Source organism: Eptesicus fuscus, chromosome 1 (assembly GCF_027574615.1).
Source record: "Eptesicus fuscus isolate TK198812 chromosome 1, DD_ASM_mEF_20220401, whole genome shotgun sequence".
Lineage (NCBI taxonomy): Eukaryota > Metazoa > Chordata > Mammalia > Chiroptera > Vespertilionidae > Eptesicus > Eptesicus fuscus.
Window position 1 is genome coordinate 820001 of NC_072473.1, and position 13939 is coordinate 833939.

At 53.4% G+C, this 13939-nt stretch overlaps 1 protein-coding gene across 6 annotated transcripts in view; it reads left to right on the forward strand.

Annotated features, from left to right (window-relative positions):
• Window positions 1–13939, forward strand: part of XG (Xg glycoprotein (Xg blood group)) — a 43083-nt gene that overhangs the window by 13364 nt on the left and 15780 nt on the right. For 5 of the 6 annotated variants that reach the window (XM_054720249.1, XM_054720256.1, XM_054720265.1 and 2 more), the window contains exons 3-6: window positions 7525–7566; window positions 8761–8784; window positions 10972–11034; window positions 11718–11780. In XM_054720249.1, the coding sequence (XP_054576224.1) occupies window positions 7525–7566; window positions 8761–8784; window positions 10972–11034; window positions 11718–11780 (192 nt within the window). The remainder of the gene's footprint in view (window positions 1–7524; window positions 7567–8760; window positions 8785–10971; window positions 11035–11717; window positions 11781–13939) is intronic. The other variant, XM_054720263.1, reaches the window with a different exon arrangement.

The following is a 13939-nucleotide window of genomic DNA, read 5'->3' on the forward strand; positions in this document are numbered from 1 at the left end:
GGGACTGGCAGGTCCAACATTGGAACACTCTGGCAGGATTGGACCTTGCCATCTGGAGTCCAAATTCCAGGGGTGGGCGGAAAGGGGGTGGTTGAGGATCGCCTGGGCCCCGGGGACAGGTTGGGTCAACTGGACCACATCCTGTTCACACCCTGGGCTTCCACGGTGAGGTCCCAGCCCGGCCAGCATAACCCAGGAGGTCAGGGTTCGACTCCCGGTCAAGGGCACACGCCCGGGTTGCGGGCTCCATCCCCAGTCGGGGGCGTGCAGGAGGCAGCCGGTCCGTGATTCTCTCTCCTCATGGATGTTTCTCTCTCTCCCTCCCTCTCCCTTCTTCTCTGAAATCAATAAAAATATATTTAAACAAACAAAGGAAAAAAGTGAGATCCCAAACCAGCAGCATCCACACCCTCCCCTGGGAACTGGGGAGAAAGGCGGGCACCCCAGCCACACCTGATGGACCGGAATGTTCAGGCAGCCAGATGCCGCGGTGACTTGCACGTCCGGCTTGGAGGGCCCGAGAGGTGCCCAGGCAGACGCGCTGAGGATCATGGGACAGGTTGTGGGTGCAGCCAGCCTCCGGGGTGTGGCCTGGCTTCAAACAACAGGTCCACCCTCTTTTTTTTTTTTTTCATCTTCGTCCCAGGGCGGGGTGTCTGCCCCTGTTCTACCCCCGCCCCAGGCTGTCCAACCAGGGTCCCCATAGGGGGGGCTGAGCAATTTTATGTATTTATTTATTCATTTTTTAAAATACATTTTTATTGATTTCAGAAAGGAAGGGAGAGGGAGAGAGAGAGAGAAACATGGATGATGAGAATCACGGATCGGCTGCCTCCTGCACGCCCCCTACTGGGGATCGAGCCTACAACCCGGGCCTGTGCCCTTGACCGGGAATCGAACCCAGGACCCTTCAGTCCGCAGGCCGATGCTCTAGCCGCCGAGCCACACCGGCCAGGGCAACTTATTTTATTTTTTTTAATTAAAAAAATATGTTTTGCACAGCCGGCATGGCTCAGCGGTTGAGCGTCGACCTGGGAACCAGGAGGTCCCGGGTTCGATTCCCGGTCAAGGGCACATACCAAGGTTGTGGGCTCGATCCCCAGTAGGGGGCGTGCAGGAGGCAGCTGATCCAGGATTCTCTCTCCTCATGGATGTCTCTCTCTCTCTCCCTCTCCCTTCCTCTCTCTGAAATCAATACACACACACACACACACACACACACACACTGAGTGGCCAGATGATGATGATCTCTGAACGCATAATAATCTGGCCACTCAGTGTGTGTGTATATATATATATTAGAGGCCCGGTGCATGAATCCGTGCATGGGTGGGGTCCGGCCAGCCTGGCCAGGGGGAGGGGACGTGGGCGGGTGGCCGGCCTGCCTGCTGGTCGAACTCCCGGTCGAGGGGACCATTTGCATATTAGCCTTTTATTCTATAGGACAGACACGGAGCGGCCGGATGATTATGCGTTCAGAGATCCTCATCATCTGGCCACTCCGTGTATATAATAAAAGGCTAATATGCAAATCAACCAAACAGCAGAACAACCGGTCGCTATGATGCACACTGACCACCAGGGGGCAGACGCTCAATGCAGGAGCTGACCCCTGGTGGTCAGTGTGTTCCCATAGCCCACCTCCCCTGGCCAGCCAACCTCCCACGGTCCCTCCCCCCAGCCGGCAGGCCCCTGATTGCCCGATCGGGGCCAGGCCCTGGTCTGGGACGGGGAACCGGGGGTGGCGAGGTAAGGACGATGGGGAGAGGTAGGGAGGTTGGGAACCTGATCGGCCCTGATCGCCGGCCAGGCCTAGGGACCCCTACCTGTGCATGAATTTCATGCACCGGGCCTCTCATCCTATCTAGTAAAAGCCTAATATGCAAATTGACCATCACTCCAACACACAAGGTGGCTGCCCCCATGTGGACACAAGATGGCCGCCACAAGATGGCCAGCAGGGGAGGGTAGTTAGGGGTGACCAGGCCTGCAGGGCAGGGCAGTTAGGGGTGACCAGGCCTGCAGGGGAGGGCAGTTAGGGGTGACCAGGCCTGCAGGGGAGGGAAGTTAGGGGTGACCAGGCAAGCAGGGGAGGGCAGTTGGGGGGGACCAGGCCTGCAGGGGAGGGCAGTTGGGCGTGACCAGGCTTAGGCCTGCTCCCCGCGAGCCCGGCTTCTGGCTGAGCGGGGCTCCCCCCGGTGGGAGCGCACTGACCACCAGGGTGCAGCTCCCGTGTTGAGCGTCTGCCCCCTCATGGTCAGGGTGCGCCATAGCGACCGGTCATTCCGCCATTCATTGGATTTGCCTATTAGCCTTTGGTTATACAGGACTGGAGGCCCAGTGCACAAAATTCCTGCACCCTCTCGCAATCCGGGACCCCTCTGGGACCAGGAGTGGCTAGCACACAGCGCTCAGGAAAATCAATATTCCCCGGGGGGGAATATTTGACTGTAAGACATCCTGTGGGATCGGGCCTACACCGGCAGTCGGACATCCCTCTCACACTCCGGGACTGCTGGCTCCTAACCACTCCTCTGCCTGCCTGCCTGCCTGATTGCCCCCTAACCACTCCCCTGCCGGCCTGATTGACGCCTTACTACTCCCCCTGCCAGAATGATCATCCCCAACTGCCCTCCCCTGCCAGCCCGATCGCCCCCCCACTCTCTTTCCCTGCAGGGCTGAGGGGACTGGGGGACTCTGGCTGGATGAGGCAGGGCTGAGGGGACCGGGCGCCGCCCTCTTGGGAGGGCGTGACGGTCCATTAGCATATTCCCTCTGTATTGGCTGTGGGTGCCGCCATCTTGTGAGGTCGTGACGGTCAATGAGCATATTCCCTCTTTCTTAGATAGGATATGTTTTTATTGATTTCAGAGAGGAAAGGAGAGGGAGAGAGAGAGAGAGAAACATCAGTGATGAGAGAGAATCACTGATCGGCTGCCTCCTGCACCCCAACTCCCTACTGGGGATCGAGCCCACAACCCGGGCATGTGGCCTTGACTGGGAATCGAACCTGGGACCCTTCAGTCTGCAGGCCGACACCCTATCCACTGAGCCACACCGGCCAGGGCCTTGCTCTAGTCTTGTCTATGTAACTGCCCCCGCCTCCCATCAGACCAGCACTGCCATCCCGAGATATCTGAGGGTGTTTCCTCTTCAGGCATTTCTGGACTGGGGACCTGTGGTTTTGATTAAACTGCCGAGTCAGCTAAGCCAAAAAAAAAAAAAAAAAGGAAATGAGAAACAGATGTCCGGTTTTATTTTAAAAAAAATAGATATTTGCATTTATTTCAGAGAGGGAGAGAGAGAGAAACATCCATGAGGAGAGAGAATCCTGGACCGGCTGCCTCCCGCACGCCCCCTACTGGGGATGGAGCCCACAACCCGGGCCTGTGCCCTTGACCGGGAATCGAACCCGGGACCTCCTGGTTCCTAGGTGGACGCTCTAGCCATTGAGCCACACCGGCCGGGGTCTTGCTCTGACCTTGTCTGTCTAACTCCCTCCCCCTCCGCTCCCCCCCACACAAGGCCGGAACCCTCCGGAAACAGAACCTGTGGATTCCATTAAACCGAGGAGTTAGCTAAGCAAAAAAAAAAAAAAGAAGAAGAAAAAATGCAAATGAGAAACAGACTGTGAGTCAAGTCCTCGCCGGTGTGACTCAGTGGATAGAGCGTCAGCCAGTGGCCTGAAGGGACCCGGGTTCGATTCCCGGTCAAGGGCACGTGCCCGGGTTGTGGGCTCCATCCCCAACCAGTAGGGGGCGTGCAGGAGGCAGCCGATCCATGATTCTCTCTCATCATGGATGTTTCTCTCTCTCTCTCTCTCTCTCTCTGAAGTAAATAAAGATATATATATATATATATTATTTTTTTCTCTTTTTTTTGGAAAAAAAAAAGAAGATAGCATGTTTTGCCCAGCTGGCACGGCTCAGTGGTTGAGCATTGACCTATGAACCAGGAGGTCACGGGTTCGATTCCCGGTCAAGGGCACATGCCTGGGTTGCGGGCTCCAGTCCCCCATGGGGGGCCTGCAGGAGTCAGCCGATCCGTGATTCTCTCTCATCATGGATGTTTCTCTCTCTCTCTCTCTCCTCTCCCTTCCTCTCTGAAATCAGCAAAAATATATTTTTTTAAAAAGTTTGTAAAAAAATATATAAAAAAAGCAAAAGAGAAACAGACCTTCCAGCTCACTTCCGGTCTTTTGCTCTGAGTGGAACATGTGGGTCAATTCCACTTCTCACCCCCATGCATGGAGCCCCAAGAATCACTGTGGGTGACCTGGGGGACCCCTGTCCCAGGTGGGGGAACCCTGCAAAGGCGTGGCTGCAAAGTGGGGGAGCCCACGGTGCGGGGGGTGGGGGGTCGGGGGGAGCCCACGGTGACCCTGTCCGCCTGCAGGAGTGGACACGGGCCTCATGCCTGCCTGGCGCGTGGTTTTTGCGCGCAACGAGGTGGCTGGGAACCACCCCTCCCCCGCCCCCCGCGCGCGCGCGCTCCATGCGCGTGCGTCACGCTCACACCACCCTCCCTGGGGCGTCACCCTGACACCCACGAGGTGTGGCTTTAGCATCCCCAGCACCTCCGAGGCCAAGGGCGCAGCTGGACGGGGGACACGGAGGGCGCTGCGCAAAGGCGAGAGGCGCGCATTCTGCAAGCTAGGCCTGCATGTGAGGGGACCTCAGGTCGCCAGGGACGCATGGGCCTCCTTCCTCTCTCTCTGGAAGTGGCTCTTTGTGCGCTCTGGGGATCACCCGCCCGGGGGGGCCCCCCAGCGTGTGTTGCGCAAGGGCACTTGGGACTGGGCTCGGGGATGGAGGAGGGGGGAGGGGACCCGCCACATGGAGGCCTTGGAGGACCTGGGACCAGGGAGTGGCCAGCACACGGCGCTCAGGAGGCGGTTTGGCACCGGTTTATGCGCCTCTTTGGAGTCATTGCAATTGCGCCCTGGCCCCCCCCCCCCCCCCCCTGATTTCGCCTCTGCAAACTAGGCCTGGATGTGAGGGGATGTCAGGTCGCCAGGGACGCACGGACCTCCCTCTCCGGAAGTGGCCCTGCGCGCGCTCTGGGGGTAACCCGCCCGGGGACCCCCAGCGTGTTGCACAAGGGCACTTGGGACTGGGCACCGGGGATGGGGTAAGGGCGGGGGGGAGGGGACCCGCCACACGCAGGCCTTGCAGGACCTGGGACCAGGGAGTGGCCAGCACACAGCGCTCAGGAGACGGATTTGGCGCCCGGTTTATGCGCCTCTTTGGAGCGATTGCAATTGAGCGGTGGCCCCCCTGACTTCGCCTCGCGAGCACCTCCGAGGTCAAGGGGGGCAGCTGGACGGGGACACGGAGGGCGCTGCGCAAAGGCGAGAGGGGCGCATTCTGCACGGACCTCCCGCTCCGGAAGTGGCCTTATGCGCGCGCGCTCTGGGGATAACCCGCCCGGGGTCTCCCGACCTGTTGCGCAAGGGCATTTTGGAGAGGCCCGGGGAGAAGGGGGGAAGAGGGAACCCGGGAGGCCTTGGAGGATCTGGGACCATGTTGTGGAGAGATCAGGACCCTTACGAGATACTTAAGCACCCGTTTATGCGCCTCTTTGGAGCGATTTCAATTGCGCCCTGTCTCCCCCCACCCCGTCCCCGATTTTGCCTCGCAAGCACCTCCGAGGTCAAGGGGGCAGCTGGAAGGGGGACAAGATGGGCGGTTTGCAAAGCCCAGAGGGGAACCCCGTGCAAAGGAAGGCTGGATGTGAGGGGATCCCACGTCGCCCTGAATGCACGCACCTCCCTTTCCAGAGGCGGCGCCACCCGCGCGCGCGCAGCGGGAAAACCCACCCGGGGCCTCCCACCCTGTGGCGCAAGGGCATTTTTGGACAGGCCGTGGGGCGGACAGGCAACACGGAGGGAGGCCTTGGAGGACCTGGGACCAGGTTGTGGCCAGCGCACAGCCGCACCAGTTTATCCGCTTCTTTGGAGACATGGGGAGGCCTGGGGAGGGCGCACGAGCGCGCGCGCGCGCGCGCAGGGATCTGACCCTGTGAGCTGGGCGGAGGGGCAGCCACACCCCACGGGGACCAGGCATCCATCCTGGCCAAGGGAGCAAGGAGGGGCCAGGGAGCCTCCCCCCACACCCCCTCCTCGTAGGAAGAACAGACCCTGCAAAGCAGAGAGGTGTCTGGGGGGACCCCCAAGTGAGAAACAAGTCTTTGCGCCAGGACAGTGTGGCTCAGTGGGTTGAGCGTCGACCTCTGAACCAGGAGGTCCTGGGTTCGATTCCCGGTCAAGGGCACACGCCCGGGTTGTGGGCTCGATCCCCAGTAGGGGGCGTGCAGGAGGCAGCCGATCCATGATTCTCTCTCCTCATGGATGTTTCTCTCTCTCTCTCTCTCTCTCTCTCTCTCTCTCTCTCTCTCTCTCTCTTTCTTTTTCTCTCTCTCTCCCTCTCCTTCCCTCTCTGAAATCAATAAAAATCTATTTTAAAAACAATAAAACAAAAAACAAAAAAACCCCACACGAATATTGGTCTTTTATTCCCGACAATTGGGGGACACGGGTTAAAAGGGCTTAGTTGCTGTGTAGGAGGTCGGTGTTATACACATGACCCTCTCTCCGCTCAAAAAAGCTATTCTTGCCCCGGCCCACGTAGCTCAGTGGTTGAGTGTCGACCTAGGAACCAGGAGGTCACGGGTTCGATTCCTGGTCAAGGGCACAGGCCCGGGTTGTGGGCTCGATCCCCAGTAGGGGGCGTGCAGGAGGCAGCCGATCCGTGATTCTCTCTCCTCATGGATGTTTCTCTCTTTCTCTTTCTCTTCCTCTCTGAAATCAATACAAAATATATTTTATGAACTTCACGTAATCATCTTTGCCCAGACGTCTGTGCCATGAGCGGACACCAGACTTTTGAAAAAGATAAGATATTGGTTTGACCCACCCATGGGACCTGCAGGGTCAGGAGACTTGGGGTTTTTTTTGTTTGTTTAATTTATTTCATTTATTGATGTCAGAGAGGAAGGGAGAGGGAGAGAGAGAGAAACATCCATGAGGAGAGAGAATCATGGACCGGCTGCCTCCTGCACGCCCCCTACTGGGGATCGAACCCGCAACCCGGGCATGTGCCCTTAACTGGAATCGAACCCGGGACCCTTCAGTCTACAGGCCGACGCTCTATCCACTGAGCCAAACCGAGTAGGGCTCATTTCATTTTAAAAAATATATATTTTTATTGATTTCAGAGAGGAAGGGAGAGGGAGAGAGAGAGAAACATCCATGAGGAGAGAGAATCATGGACCGGCTGCCTCCTGCACGCCCCCGACTGGGGATCGAGCCCACAACGCCCTTGACCGGGAATCGAACCCGTGACCTCCTGGTTCACAGGTCGACGCTCAACCACTGAGCCACGCCGGCCGGGCAGGGTCGGGGGTGGGGGGCGGGGGAGGGTTGCCCTGTGCTGGGTGGGGCATCAGGGGGGTCTGGACGGGGAATCAGGGACCATGGCTATTGCATTTTGGGGTGACTTATGCCCTCTGCGTTCCCCCCCACAGGACAAGGTGACTTTGATTTGGCCGACGCTCTCGACGACCCGGGTACGTGCCCAGATTTTTCCGGGGGGCGGGGTGGGGGGAGGGTTAAGGGGGAGGGGCTTGTTTCTCCGCAAGATTGGGGACCCCTGTGATCATGCCTCAGTCAAGGGCATCTTCGATGTGGGGGGGTCACTCAGCCTCAAGTCTCCGTCCGTGAAGGCTATATCCTGGGTCCTCGCTGCTGGCCTTTGCCTTTTTTTATGGAAAATCTCCGTCTTTTAATGTTAGGTTTATTTTATTATTTTATTGTATTTTAGATGACATTTTTAAAAAATAAATTTTTATGGATGTCAGAGAGGAAGGGAGAGGGAGAGAGAGAGAGAAACATCGATGAGGAGAGAGAATCACGGATCGGCTGCCTCCTGCACGCCCCCTACTGGGGATGGAGCCCCCAACCCGGGCATGTGCCCTTGACCGGGAATCGAACCCGGGACCCTTCAGTCTACAGGCCGACGCTCTATCCACTGAGCCAAACCGAGTAGGGCTCATTTCATTTTAAAATATATATATTTTTTATTGATTTCAGAGAGGAAGGGAGAGGGAGAGAGAGAGAGAAACATCCATGATGAGAGAGAATCATGAATCGGCTGCCTCCTGCACGCCCTCCTACTGGGGATCGAGCCTGCAACCCAGGCCTGTGCTCTTGACCTGGAATCGAACCTGGGATCCTTCAGTCTGCAGGCTGATGCTCTATCCACTGAGCCAAACTGGCCAGGGCTGAATTTTTCCTTTATTTTTTAAAAAAGATATAATGGAAGGGAGTCCTCACTGGTTTGGCTCAGTGGGTAGAGCGTCGGCCTTCGGACTGAAGGGTCCCGGGTTCGATTCCTGGTCAAGGGCATGTACCTGGGTTACGGGCACATCCCCAGTGGGGGGCGTGCAGGAGGCAGCTGATGGATGTTTCTCTCTCATCATCGATGTTTCTAACTCTCTATCCCTCTCCCTTCCTCTCTGTAAAAAAAATCAATAAAATATATTTAAAAAAAAAGAGAGAGAGAGAAATACCAATGATGAGAGAGAATCATGGACCGGCTGCCTCCTGCACGCCCCCTACTGGGGATCGAGCCCACAACCCGGGCCTGTGCCCTTGACCGGGAATCGAATCCTGACCTCCTGTGTCCCATCGTCCTTTTTAAAAAGCGAACCACACTTCTGTCCTCGATGCCGACTGAGCGTGTGTTCTCTCTGTCTTTACAGATCCGACCAAGAAGCCGAACGCAGGTGAGTGGACACCTGTCTGGGCGTACCCGGGGCTCTGCCCTCGAGCTGGGGTGTTGGAAGGGACGTGTGGGAGGGTGTGTATGGGGCCGTGGTGTGTGTGCTAACGGTCGGAGCGTCTGCCCCCTGGTGGTCAGTGCACATCATAGCGACGGGTTGAGGGCCTTAGCATATCATTAGCATACTAGAGGCCCGGTGCATGAAATTCGTGCACGGGTGGGGTCCCTCAGCCCAGCCTGCACCCTCTCCCATCTGGGACCCCTCAATCTGGGATCGGGCCTAAACAGGCAGTCGGACTTCCCTCTCACAATCCAGGACTGTTGGCTCCCAACCGCTCACCTGCCTGCCTGCCTGATTGCCCCTAACCGCTTCTGCCTGCCAGCCTGATCACCCCCTAACCACTCCCCTGCCAGCCTGATTGATGCCTAACTGCTCCCCTGCCAGCCTGTTTGCCCCCAACTGCCCTCCCCTGCAGGCCTGATTGATGCCTAACTGCCCTCCCCTGCAGGCCTGGTCACCCCCAATTGCCCTCCCCTGCAGGCCTGGTCCCCCCCAACTGCCCTCCCCTGCAGGCCTGGTCCCCCCCAACTGCCCTCCCCTGCAGGCCTGGTCACCCCCAACTGCCCTCCCCTGCAGGACATCTTGTGTCCACATGGGGGCGGCCATCTTGTGACCACATGGCGGCGGCCATCTTGTGTGTTGGAGTGATGGTCAATTTGCATATCACCTCTTTATTGTATAGGATTACGCTTTGATTGGTTGAAATGCAGACCGGACGACCGGACACTTAGCATATTAGGCTTTTATTACATAGAATTGTGTGTGTGTGTGTGTGTGTGTGTGTGTGAGTGAGTGATGGCCAGGTATCAGACGTGACAAGCAAAGCCTAGTCGTTGGGGACATGTAATTGGAAATCAAGCGAAACTTCACCCATTTCTTCCTGGGGGGCTGGGGGAGACAGGTAACCCACTGTGGTATCCACACTCCTGTTCATGGCTGCGTACTATTCCACTACATGGACAACAACATGGATACACGGAGTGGCCAGGTGATGATGATCTCTGAACGCATAATCATCTGCCCACTCAGTGTGTGTGTATATATATATATATTAGAGGCCCGGTGCATGAATCCGTGCATGGGTGGGGTCCGGCCAGCCTGGCCAGGGGGAGGGGACGTGGGCGGTCGGCTGGCCTGCCTGCTGGTTGAACTCCCGGTCGAGGGGACCATTTGCATATGAGCCTTTTATTCTATAGGACAGACACGGAGCGGCCGGATGGTGATGCGTTCAGAGATCATCGTCATCTGGCCACTCCGTGCATATACACCAAAGAACTGAAGACATAGGGAATCCACCAAAAATGCGTATGGATGTGTGCACAGCAGTAAAAAATAGCCAAAAAGTTGGAAAATCCCAGTGTCCATCCGATGGATAAAGGAATGGGGTCCAGCCACACTGTGGAATATTACGCAGCTAAGTGCCATAAGCCAGACACAGAGGGACAAATACTGGCGATTTCCACTTATATAAAATGTCCAGAATAGGCATTTCCTGCCAGGAAATTTTATTTTATTTTTTTTTAAATACATTTTTTTATGGATTTCAGAGAGGAAGGGAGAGGGAGAGAGAGAGAGAGAGAGAGAGAAACATCCATGAGGAGAGAGAATCATGGATCGGCTGCCTCCTGCACGCCCCCTACTGGGGATCGAGCCCGCAACCCAGGCATGTGCCCTTGACCGGGAATCGAACCCGTGACCTCCTGGTTCACTGGTCGACGCTCAACCACTGAGCCACGCCAGCCGGGGGGCAGTGATTTTCTTGTTTTCCAGGCTGCTTCTAACGAAAGGAGACATTTTCTTTCCTCTTCTACAAACACGGTGTCTTGCCCTGGCCGGTGTGGCTCAGTGGATAGAGCGTCGGCCTGTGGACTGAAGGGTCCCGGGTTCGATTCCGGTCAAGGGCATGGACCTTGGTTGCGGGCACATCCCCAGTGGGGGGCGTGCAGGAGGCAGCTGATCGATGCTTCTCTCTCATCGATGTTTCTGGCTCTCTCTCCCTCTCCCTTCCTCTCTGTAAAAAATCAGTAAAATATATTTAAAAATAACATAAAATAAAATAAAATAAAATAAAATAAAATAAAATAAAATAAAATAAAATAAAATAAAAACACGGTGTCTTTTTCTCCGCAGACGTCTACCCAAAGCCGAAACCCCCATACCCCCCGCAGCCCGGAAGTCCTGATAACAGCGGAAGTAAGAATCCTTCCTTCCTTCCTTTCTTTCTTCCCTTCTTTTTCTTCTCTTTTTTAAGAAATATATTTTTGCTAGAGGCCCAGTGCACAAATTTGTGCACCAGTGGGGTCCCTCGGCCTGGCCTGCGGGATCGGGCCGAAACCGGCTCTCCGACATCCCCCGAGGGGTCCCGGATGGCGAGAGGGCGCAGGCCAGGCCGAGGGACCCCACCGGTGCACGATCGGGGCCGGGGAGGGACGCGGGAGGTGGGCCGGCCGGGGAGGGACCGCGGGAGGGCTCCAGGGCGTGTCCGGCCCGTCTCGCTCAGTCCCGATCGGCCGGACCCCAGCAGCAAGCTCACCTACCGGTCGGAGCGTCTGCCCCCTGATGGTCAGTGCACGTCATAGCGAGCGGTTGAGCGGCCTTAGCATATCATTAGCATATTACGCTCTGATTGGTTGAACAGACAAACAGACACTTAGCATATTAGGCTTTTATTACATAGGATTTTTATTGATTTCAGAGAGGAAGGGAGAGGGAGAGAGAGAGACATCAATGATAAGAGAGAATCATGGATCGGCCGCCTCCTGCACGCCCCCGACTGGGGATCGAACCCGCAACCCGGGCATCTGTATTTTGTATGATTGGTTCGAAGTTGGAGGGTGTCCTTAGCTTCCTAAATTCCCCGTGGCGTCTCCCCACAGATATCTACCCACGGCCGAAGCCACCGCCCCCTCGCCCACAGCCTGGCTACCCGGACGGTGGAGGTAAGGACGGTGACTATTGGGGCTCATTCCATTTTTTTAAAAATTATACTTCTTTTTTTTAAAAAAAAATATATATATTTTATTGACTTTTTACAGAGAGGAAGGGAGAGGGAGAGAGAGTTAGAAACATCGATGAGAGAGAAGCATCCATCAGCTGCCTCCTGCACACCCCCCACTGGGGATGTGCCCGCAACCAAGGTCCATGCCCTTGACCGGAATCGAACCCGGGACCCTTCAGTCTGCAGGCTGATGCTCTATCCACTGAGCCAAACCAGTCAGGGCTATCTATCTATCTATCTATTATTTTTTTTTTTTTTATTTTTAAAAAATTTTTTACATGGAAAAATCATTAATATTTCAAGGAAATATTAATATTTCAAGGAAAACGATTTTAAATAGAATAATGTTATATGCAATGAACATTAATATTCCAAGGAAAGCTATTTTAAATATAATAATGTTATATGCAATGAGCATTTATATTTCAAGAAAAATGATTTTAAATATAACAATGTTGTATGCAATGAGCATTTATAGCTCAAGAAAAACTATTTTAAATATGTTATATGCAACGAACATTAATATTCCAAGAAAAACTATATTAAAAAACTATCTTACAATAATGTTACATGGAATAAACATCAATATCTCAAGCCCCATGGATTCTTTATGAAAAAAAAAAAAAAAGAAGAAGAGGAAGGCGTGGTGACATCAGCCTTTAGGTCGATCCGTTTTGCAGCAATTCCACAACCCTGAAAAGCAAACACCTCACCAGGCAAAAGCACCAGGCAGCCGGCCACGCCGAGGGCTTCCGGAGGTTTCCGGAACGTGCTGGAAGGTTCTAGAAGCTTCCTGCAAATTCCTGGTGGAGTTTTGCTGGATGCAAATTCATCTCGCCCAGTAGGGGTCGCTGAAAGCAAGGAGGCAGCCGCTCGCTCATTAAAAAGCAACACCAAACACTTAACAGGATTCATTCAAGAAAAATGAATTTTTTTTCAGAAATATATATATATTCATTTAAAAAATAGATATATATTTTTCAGAAATATATATATATATTCATTTAAAAATATATATATTTTACAGAAATATATATATTCATTTTAGTTATTTCTTTTCATTTTTATTGATTATTATTCATTTTTAAAATTATCATATATATATATATGCTTGGGTGATTCATTTTAGTTATTTCTTTTCATTTTTATTGATTATTATTCATTTTTAAAATTATCATATATATATATGCTTGGGTGATTCATTTTAGTTATTTCTTTTCATTTTTATTGATTATTATTCACTTTTAAAATTATCACCCAAGCATATATATATATGATAATTTTGAAAATGAATAATAATATATATATGCTTGGGTGATAATTTTAAAAGTGAATAATAATCAATAAAAATGAAAAGAAATAACTAAAATGAATAGCTGTGCTTCTTCTTTTTTTTTAAAGGAATTCATTGCCCGGCTGTGGTGGCTCAGAGGTTAAACATTGTCAAATGGACCATGAGGTCCCGGGTTCGATTCCCGGTCGAGGGCACAGGCCCGGGTTGCGTGCTCCATCCCCAGCAGGGGGCGTGCAGGAGGCAGCCGGTCCATGATTCTCTCTCCTCACGGATGTTTCTCTCTCTCTCTCTCTCTCCCTCTCTCGGAAATCAATAAACATTTTCAAAAGGAAAATATTTCACCCCGTAAATCATGAGACGGTTTCATGCTAATATTGATCCTGACTTTGGTCAGCCATCAATCAGCATTTGCGATAACCCTGCACATCAGAAGGTTAACAGGTGAGCACCTGAGGCATTCATTTCACCGATCTGTGAGCTTCATTGTCTTTTTAAAAATATATATTTTTATTGATTTCAGAGGGGAAGAGAGAGAAACATCCATGAGGAGAGAGAATCACGGATCGGCTGCCTCCTGCACGCCCCCTGCTGGGGATCTAGATACCTGGGCATGTGCCCTTGACCAGGAATCGAACCCGGGACCCTTCCGTCCGCAGGCCGATGCTCTATCCACTAAGCAACGTCAGTCAGACATAAATATCTGATTTTTAAAAAAAATATATTTTATTGATTTTTCACAAAGAGGAAGGGAGAGGGATAGAGAGTCAGAAACATCGATGATGAGAGAGAAACATCGATCAGCTGCC